The 10492-nt window shown below is 33.2% G+C and overlaps 1 protein-coding gene across 1 annotated transcript; it reads left to right on the top strand.

Moving 5' to 3' along the window:
• The first annotated feature begins 331 nt into the window (after positions 1 to 331).
• Positions 332 to 10267, top strand: LOC135594315 (phosphatidylinositol/phosphatidylcholine transfer protein SFH11-like). The gene is made up of 13 exons (XM_065084711.1): positions 332 to 458; positions 545 to 988; positions 1127 to 1226; positions 1461 to 1727; positions 2890 to 2967; positions 3383 to 3484; positions 3555 to 3604; positions 3681 to 3789; positions 3874 to 3951; positions 4060 to 4125; positions 9369 to 9470; positions 9551 to 9622; positions 9941 to 10267. Exons 1-13 carry the CDS (start codon positions 400 to 402, stop codon positions 9965 to 9967), a joined length of 1554 nt encoding a protein of 517 aa, XP_064940783.1. The 5' UTR covers positions 332 to 399; the 3' UTR covers positions 9968 to 10267.
• The last annotated feature ends 225 nt before the right edge of the window (positions 10268 to 10492 follow it).

Below are 10492 nucleotides of genomic sequence, written 5' to 3'. Positions count from 1 at the left end.
AAGACTTTAAATGCGAAGAGACGGGAATTAGAATATTCACCGATGGTGTATATAGTGATTTGATAAGAAAATAAAGTTATTCCCTTTCCCCAGTATGGAGTATTCTGTTTCTTGAACAATTTTATTATCTTGATTCAATCCTTCATGAAATTAAAAAAAAAGGTTCTGTATTCAAAAGTGCATATATGCCTTTCTTGGAAGCTGGTGAAGGACTCTCATTCCTCCCTCCATCTCTCTCCCAATCACACATTCATATTCTTTTCTTCCCCACAAACGTCACATATCATAAAGAAAATAGATATTGCTTGGCGTTGGACATTGGAATTTGGAAGCTGGAAAGAAAAGTTGTTTTGTTTGCTTTCCTTATTCCTGCAAGTGATGCGAGGGGCGTGATATATCATGTCATTTATATCACGGCTTGATAACCTTAGCCATATAATTCGGAAAACGACCTCCAGGTTGGCGTCGGAACACGTCTTCCTGCTTCAAATATCTAGTCATCAAGCAGGAGTTGAAGCCAATTCTATTGTCGTTTTTTGTTCAGGTACAAAATTCTGCAACTGCCAAAAAAGCGAAAGGCATTTGAAGAGAATCTCCAAGTGTTGGGACAAATGAAATTATGGAAGAAGAATGGTCCTCAAATGGTAGCCACATCCGATGACAGTGCTGATTCCAAGAGAAAGGATTCGAAACCTAATGCGGGTCAGCAGCAGCGGAAGACGATCGGTATACGCAGCTCGCCACTTGAAGCTCATTGGCATTTCCTAGAATTACAGAAGAAGAAGAAGAAGCCGACGTTAGCATCAAAAATGAGCTTTAGGTCCTTGCAGAAGTCGCTCACGAAGATCACTAAAAGCGGCACGTTTCGCACTATTTTTCAAGGTGTCCGTGATCCCGAGGAACTGAAACAGGTGCAGTCTCTGAGGGACTTGCTCGCGTCAACTGGCCAACTTCCAGAGAAACATGATGATTACCATACACTTCTCCGGTATGGCAGATTATGAGATCCCAACCTTGACTTCGCTTGTTGCGCAGACACTCTCCAGTTCCTGTTATTATTTCATGAATTCATAGTTCTTTTCTCAAATGCTAATGCGATGGCACTATTCTTCATTTTGATTTGCAGTTTTTTGCGAATGAGGAACTTCGACCTAGCACAGACCAGAATCATGTTTGTTAATATGCTCAAGTGGCGTGAAGACAATAGGGTCGATGTGATCGCAAGGGTAATTAATATATGGATCATTTGTTCTTTTTCACTCTCTTTAACAGTATCACCCTTTTCTGCTAGTATCAAATTTTCATCAGATATTAAAATGTGTACAATAACCCAGATGCAATCTTCTAATTCTTCCCGAGACATTACGAACTGCAGCATGGTGTTCTCTAGTGTTCTCGTATTCGCTCATTAAAGCAGTGATGATGTCGATTAATGTGTACAACCACATTGTGCACTGCAGGAATTTGAGTTTGAGGAGTATGACGCTGTGCAACAATGTTATCCACGTGGATATCATGGAGTTGATAATGTGGGAAGGCCATTGTGCATAGAAAGGATTGGTTCCATAGATTTCAACACCCTACTGAATGTGACAACAGTCGACCGCTTCGTCAAGCATCATATTGTAGAACAAGAGAAAACATTAAATCTCAGATTCCCTGCATGCTCACTTGCTGCTAAGAGGCACATAGCATCCATAACAGCTATTCTAGATGTGGAAGGACTAGTAAGTCTCCCATTTTATCATTATGATGACATTACTCTTTCCATATATTTTTCTTAATAAGAGCTATTGCTTGACATAGTTCAATTTCACCTTGTTCAATGAACATTGAGGATGCTCAGGTTTCAGATGCCACTACATTGAGAAAACATTCTTTTGATTGAAATATCCTGGGAATTATTTTTCAAGCTGGACATAAGGCATATCTGGTAAACGGAATAGCAAGAGTTCAATATGATTTCTGCAAAAGTTCACATGGAATTAATGCTAATCTGTCGGTAGAAACATCAGTGAGATGTTTCAAAAACATTAATACGTGCATCGTTTGTGAAGCATATATATCTTGTAGTTGATGATGACAGGTGAAACTGTATTACGAGTAAGGAAGTGTAGAGGGAGGGCATCAAAGAGCCACAATTCATGATAGCTTAAACATATCATCTGCATTTAGTCTATGGCCGAAGTGAGAAACAGAACATATATCTGAAACTTAATATGTAATTTGCCACGAGTGAGTGGCCTCACCTTAATTTAGGGAGGACATAAAATATCCCGCTCACAAGGTGGTGGGCCCATTCTGAGCTGATGTCAAAGAGATTGACCATGACATTTAATTACGGCTTGGACAGGTGGGTCCCACTGTGAGGGGGTGACGCTCTTCCCTACCTGTTTGGATAGGTGAGCTGGCTACGCCCATTTCATGACTTCATAAATTTCCATGATTTTTTTTAAATACTGTAAACATAATTCTGTTCTCTGTATGCATGTCACTTCTTGGCAGCCATGTTTGAGGATTTGGACTGCAAATAAATTTCTTTTCTGAATTAGAATGGGATTTTCTAGAAAATTTGTGCTGTATTTGGTTCCTATGAAAATAATAGAAAAGAAAACTTAGTATAATGATGTTTGGTTTTAGCATTAATTAAAAATCAGAGTTTTCTTCATTCTGTGAAGGCGCGTAGTGGTTGTCAAAGAAAATAGTGGGTGTGCTAACTTGTGAAACGATTACAATTAATTTTTCACAATATTTGTCTATAAAACGGAGAATATCTTAAAATTTGAATCTTCTATACAATTACAATTAATTTCCTTCTATACAAGAGGGAATCTTCTGACTTACTTATTTAACGGAGAATATCTTAAAATTTCAATCTGTTGGCAATAGGGTATCAAAAATTTTTCAAAGCCAGCCAGAGAGATTTTCACAGAAATTCAAAAGATCGACAGCAACTACTACCCCGAGGTTTGTGAGTTTTAATTTGTGTTTTATATACTAGAATTATTATATAGAATAAGATATACTTGACATACTATGTGATATGTAGGGATGTTTTGAATTAATTGGGTTTAGAACATGTTTTGGCACCAGATATTTATCATTTAATCATTAAATGGCAATGACAACAAATTCTTCTTTTCTTATTTGTCCACTTCTATTTGACCATTTTAAATGGAGTTCAGGTACTTTTAATTTATTATGGGATGGGCTCCTTTAGGAAAAGCAAGTACATACGATCGAGGCAATCATATTTGTTTCGGCAAACACACTCTCTTCTTCACACACTTGAATCCGTTTGGATCACAGCTAGACGAATAGAAGCACAACAGAATGCATTGATATTTCAATATCATTGATTTGTCATTTTGTCCATCGACAGACTCTCAATCAGCTATACATTATTAATGCTGGACCAGGGTTTAAGGCCCTGTGGAATATTCTACGTGCTTTTTTGGAGCCTCGAACATTATCGAAAGTACAGGTTGAGCTTCTTCATCTTCAGTGTTACTTCATTTTTCTTTTCTTCTTGATCTGACCATGGACGGTGTCAGGTTTTGGGGACTAGTTTCATCAGTAAGCTCTCTGAAGCTGTGGATTTAAGGTACGTACATATGGTTTTTATTTTTAGAACTGCCTGTGAAGTGAATCGATGTGACGCTATCTGTTTATGTTTTCAGTAATATACCAGAGTTCTTTGGTGGCAAGTGCAAGTGTGTTGAGCATGGAGGCTGCTTACGGAAAGACAAAGGACCATGGACTGACCCAGAAATCAAATCCAAGTTAATGGTAAAGTTCCCATGTTGCCCGTATATGATTCCTTTGATCTGTTATCTTGCCATACTCAGCTAAAGTGTCATCTTCTTTCTTCAGGAAGTGTTCTACAAAGCACAAAAACTTGAGGATGAACCAACTGACGAAAACATTTTCAAAGAGCTCAGCAAGTCCCAAGTCGTAACATCTTTGGCTCCTAGTTCTTCTACTAATGCTGTTTATGAGTTTTTTTTTATCTTGCAAGTAGGGAAAGTCTGTTGATGCTTTTCTCATTTCTATCTGCAGGTAACCTCTGATGGACGACTTGGGTCAAATTCTATTGCAACCACTCCCAAGACTGAAAATTATATTGTGAGTGTTCCTTCTTAAAGCTTGTTATATCACATAGCAGAGGAAAACTAAAGAGAGAATTATAATTTGGGCAATATCCGTTGGGGTTCTTTTAACATATCAAATATGGATCAAACAATTGTTTTATAGAATCAAAACCTTCATCTTGATTCAAAAACATATTTTATAGATCCAAAATAATGGATTAAGAATGTTTCAATAAAACTTATCAAATCCATTATAATATGCATGAAATCCTACAACAATTAAGAAACATATTAACATGGAAGCGTACCTGATGAATTCATTAGAGTATTTTCTGAATTGATTGATGATTTGGTCTTCCAATTGCAAGTATCCTTTAAGAACTTTAGATTTCTCCTTGACGGGTGAAGAGAAGCTTTATTCGATACTGCAACCGGGGACCATAACCTTATTTATAGTCATAACTGATGAATCTACAATTATGATTGTATTCATAATTGATGAATATGCAATTATGCCTCAAGAGTTTCATATTCCTAACTTATCTCATCATTAAGTTAGGAACATGATGGTATCCACACAATTAATTTTCATAACAATTATGTCCTTTAGCCAAATAACTTTACTTTAATTAGATCACTTTAATTTTGGCTAATCAAAATAATGGCTTAACACATTTAATTATACATGTGTGACTCTTTAAAATTCTAACAATCTCCCACTGAGTCACATATGTATCCTTATAAATGTGATATTCTTTATGAGCTCAAAACTATTACCATTATTAAATAAGACATACAAAACAATCTCGTCTATTGACTATATTAATATAGGACCAAAGTGGTCTTCGCTATATCAATCGTAGCTAAACCTATCAATGATCTGTACATGTCAATTTTCAACTGGTCCAACTTTATCTTTATGAGATCATTAATAACTTTAATAGCCATAATGTACAAAGTATAATAAACTGAAGTTTTATTTATAATCAGAAAATATCTGTACAAATACATAATCTGGCATAGAACATATAACAAACATATGACAGGCTCCCACTAAACTGAAGTTTCCTCAAATTCTGATATATCCATATGAGCAGTATGCTCATAAAAAAAAAACTTGAGTGGTACATCTTTTGTGAGAGGATCTGTCAACATAAAGTTTGTTCCTAAGTGTTCTATAGAAATTTATTTACTTTGTACCCTTTCTTTCACAACCATGTTTGGTACCTCGCAATTCCGCATTCATAGATTCATGATAGGAAACTATAGTATCAAGTAAATATAGATTGTCATAAGTCATAAGTGAACCAGTTCCAATCATATTTGAATTTAAAGACAAAGTAAACTGATTGTTTCCAAATGAACAAGAATAACTAGATTTGTCCAAATAAGAAACAGAAATTAAGTTCCGTCTAAATGACGGCACAATAAAAAGTATCTTTCAAATTCAAATAATGTCCAGTACACAATAACAATCTAAATGTACCTATAGCTTCCACATCTACCGATTTTTCGTCTCCCACATAAATGCATCTCTCAGCATTATTGGGCCTTCAGTAGCTCAGGTAACCCTTTTTTAGCACGCCAAGCGTGATATTTGGCATAGTCCTTCTTCAAATGCCCAGATTTTTTGCAGAAGAAACAAGTATCATCCTTGTTTTGTTTCTTCTGTACTAGACCCTTATCAGCCTCATTCTTTCCAGATTTATATTTTCTTTTCTTGCCTTTATCCTTAGAGGTGTTGACCAAGTTTGCACTTTCAATCTTTTCTTGCTTTAATCTTTCTTCTTCTTGCACACAATATGAAATGAGCTCATTAAGAGACCATTTATTCCTTTGGTAGTTATAACTGACCTTAAACTGATTGAATTGTGTAGGGAGAGATATCAGAACCAAATGGACAAGTAAGTCTTCTGATAGGTTAAGCTTTAATGCTTTAAGCTTAGAAGTAAGATTAGACATTTCCATGATGTATTCCCTTATATTTCCTTTGCCGTTGTATCTCATGGTAAACAATCTTTGAAGTAGAGTGCTTGTTTCTGCCTTATCATTTTTAAGAAAACGCTTTTCTATTTCGGTAAGAAAATCTTTGGCCTTGGTAATCCCTTCGGACACCGCACCCCTAAAGGCTTCTGGAATACCGCACTTAATGATCATGAGACTCATGCGATTAGACCTGTCCCACTTCTCATATAGTCTCCTATCATCATGAGTACTATTTTCTGTAAGAGAAGCAAGTTGGTCTTCTCTTAGTGCAAGGTCCAAATCCATGCAGCCCAAAACGATTAGAATATTTTCTTTCCAATCTTTAAAGTTGGTTCCGTTTAGAACTGGTACAGAACTGAGGTTAGCAGATATTATTGCAGAACCTAAATAAGAGAACAATAGATAATCAAAAATTATACTCATATTTATTATCATAAACTTAAATAAATTCAAATAATGATATAACCCATCTCAAGATACCAAGTGCAACATTAATATCTTGTCTTTGGACTTCAATATTAATTGCTAGTGGTAGTTTTGTTGTAATGATCAAATACTGATAATAAGGCATGTCAAATGAAAAACCCATCTTTGGATTGATTTATCATTTACATGTATAACTTTATAATTATCACGTATTTACCATTACAGGTATGTATAAAATCCTACCAATCATTAACCTTCCTTTGGCCGGATAATTACCGCATGGATGTAAATACACACTACATTTAATATTTTCATGAAAAATGTTATATATGAGAGGTCACTTTGGCGACTTCATATATTAAATTTCTCAATCTAATATTAAACAATCACTAATTGAATTTGGACCATATTAGTCAAATTAGTTTATCCTAATTTGTTGACTAAAATATTTAAAGCATGTAAATCATTCAATTTATGTCAACAAACAATTTTATAGAACCAATATTATGTTTAATCCAATATAATATTGCAACAATATTATTAAACCAACATAATATTGCAATAATATCTAATTAATTAAATTCATATTAATTAGATAAAATCCAAAAAGAATTTGGGAAATTTATGCCTTGTAGTGCAAAAAATGAATTTTTACATATTGATGAATAGGAAAAGACACGAAGTGGAAAAGATAATCCAAAATTAAACTGATATCACATAAAAAAAAGGTACTGAATTGAATGTGAAGCATACTTTAGCATGATTATATAAAATCATAATATTTTTCAACGATAATAGAACCAAATCACTTTAAAATAGCATGATTACATAAAACTATCGTCTTTCCCAACGATGATAGAACCAAATTACTTTAAAATATTGATGAAAACATCATTAAAATTCATGAAAAAAAAGCTTAAATGTTCATCAATCATTGTAGGATGGCTCTGATACCACTTATTGGGGTTCTTTTAACATATCAAATATGGATCAAACAATTGTTTTATAGAATCAAAACCTTCATCTTGATTCAAAAACATATTTTATAGATCCAAAATAATGGATTAAAAATGTTTCCATAAAACTTATCAAATCCATTATAATATGCATGAAATCCTACAACAATTAAGAAACATATTAACACGGAAGCGTACCTGATGAATCCATTAGAGTATTTTCTGAATTGATTGGTGATTTGGTCTTCCAATTGCAAGTATCCTTTAAGAACTTTAGATTTCTCCTTGACGGGTGAAGAGAAGCTTCATTCGATACTGCAACCGGGGACCATAACCTTATTTATAGTCATAACTGATGAATCTACAATTATGATTGTATTCATAATTGATGAATCTGCAATTATGCCTCAAGAGTTTCATATTCCTAACTTATCTTGTCATTAAGTTAGGAACATGATGGTATCCACACAATTAATTTTCATAACAATTATGTCCTTTAGTCAAATAACTTTACTTTAATTAGATCACTTTAATTTTAACTAATCAAAATAATGACTTAACACATTTAATTATACATGTATGACTCTTTAAAATTCTAACAATATCATGTCGAAGAATATGCGTTGCAGCTCATATATAATCTTGTTGGTGTTTACAAGAAATGCTTTGCTTAAATATACAGGTGAACATTAGCTTATAATCATGGATCGACCATGGGGACTCTAAAATTCTTAGGGCTGCTATGGTAGATTGGATTTGAAAGATGAGAGAAAGAAGATAACAACCTTATTCAAATTCCTCGTTCAGAAACTGGACTACAGTAATTCACTTATTTTCATCCATTTACCCACTACATGGAAACAATATAACTTTTTATTTTTTTTGCTATGTGAAACCAAACAAAGCAACCCAACAATTATAGATATTTACTCAAATTCCTTACTATATACCATTTAAATCCATGACACCAAACATACACTAAGTCAAACATGCAAACATACAACACATTAGTTGTGAAACATGAATATATCAAACTAGCATAAAATTTCCCTCTTGGAAATTAACTGTGCGCAATGATATTATTTCTTGTTGAACTTCATATGCATAGTGTCAGATAAGTCGTTGGTCGTGCTAGAGTTTAGAAGTAGATTGGATTGATCACCACAGTTTTATTTCTGGATGTACATACCTTGATTCTCTTGATTTAATTAGTGAATCATATTACATGGAACTCAACGGTGAGAACAAAAAATTATTTATTTATCCAAGAATATGGTAGAATCAATGCTTTTATCTTTTTGAGTTCTACCGTCTGATCTATTTGAAGATTAGTTGGATTGATTAATACAGCTACTCTCACTACTATAGCATAATAAGCATTCTAGTGATTGATCAGCTTTTGCACCTCAAAAATTATGTGATCTTCTTATTCAAGGGATAAGAGTTCTTAAAATTCCATCTCTAAAGTAGCCATAGAAATTTATGTTCTTCAAAAAGACGTAATTACAAATCATTAAAGATTATGAAAATGAAGATTCTTACATGAAAATTTGTTCTTCAATGGTTATACTGAACTTTATTTCCCTTCTTTTGAACCTAACTGGCAAGACAGCATACATGAAATTTGAGCAAAATTTGCCATATTATTGACACCAGCTCGGAAAAGGAAAAGAAAAGAAAAAAGAGTTTCTCATTTAATGTCACAATCTTTATATGTACAAAATGAAGAGACTTAATCACAGTCCTTAGATTCTGTAATTGGTTTCAGTTTCTTATCTTCAAATATAAACACTCAATCTCGATGAACTTTCCTATCTAGGGGGAAAGTATGATCAAACTCATGTTCTGGACAACATGACTTGTATGTGCACTAGTATGTATTTTGACGATCTTAAACAATCTAATGCAGGGAATTGATAGTTTGGAGCAATACATGGGAACAGCTTCTGCATCTAAGCATCTGGCACAGAAATTCTCAGAGCTAGAAGAATGGCTTGTGGAAACCAACGAGGTAAGAACTGTCTAAACTTTTGGAATCTTGAGGAGCCGTTACTTGTAAAACCAGTCAATCTGTCAATTTCTTCCTCTTAGATCTTGCAAACACTTTTCGCCAAGCAGCAAAAGCTTGCAGATAATATAGAAGAGCTAAAGAATCTGACTGAGGTAACGACATCTTTCATTTTGACTCATTCATCTACTCCTGACCTATTTATTTGTTTCTTCTTATCCTCTCTTTCTCTCTTTATATTACACACACACACACACACACACACACACACACATATATATATATATATATATATATATATATATATATATATATATATATATATATATATATATATATATATATATATATATATATATATATATATATATATATATATATATATATATATATATATATATATATATATATATATATATATATATATATATATATATATGAATGTTGACTAACAAACAATTGTTTAATCACAGCAGCAGTTGCGTGTTTCTGATGCATGAGAAAATTACCAACCTTGATGAGGAATGATTTCATAAGTTGGCAGAATTGTTTTGGACAGTGATATGGCTGGTGCTATGAAGTGTCGTTGGTCTATTGCTTCGAGCATGTGGACTTCTACGTTCGCTGTAATATATAATTAGTGAAGATTGCTACTGTTGTAATTTCCATTGCAGCCTGCGTGCTCATTCAAGTAGTTGTTATCACTGTTACTATGAGAAGTGAAAACGCTATTGTTCTGTAAAATTTTTCTGATAGAAGTTCTTTAATAAAATATACATAAAAATAAAATTTTAAATCAATTTGCAGATCAACAATGTATATAATGTGCATGATCAAAATCATAGATCTTGTCGATCTCATTGACAAGAAATCATTGATAATATCTCAACTATAAAATAGATTAATATGTTTTGTAAAGTTATAATTATATGATATTCTTTATTTTGATAAAGGGAAGTAGTAAAAGGTGAGTTTAATCTTAGAAAAAATATGTTAAAGCGGAATAATTATTTTTCGCTTTTTAT

This window comes from Musa acuminata, chromosome BXJ1-9 (genome assembly GCF_036884655.1).
Source record: "Musa acuminata AAA Group cultivar baxijiao chromosome BXJ1-9, Cavendish_Baxijiao_AAA, whole genome shotgun sequence".
Classification (NCBI taxonomy): domain Eukaryota; kingdom Viridiplantae; phylum Streptophyta; class Magnoliopsida; order Zingiberales; family Musaceae; genus Musa; species Musa acuminata.
Note: the sequence above shows the minus strand (reverse complement) of the source record. Positions and strands in the feature narration are given on the sequence as shown.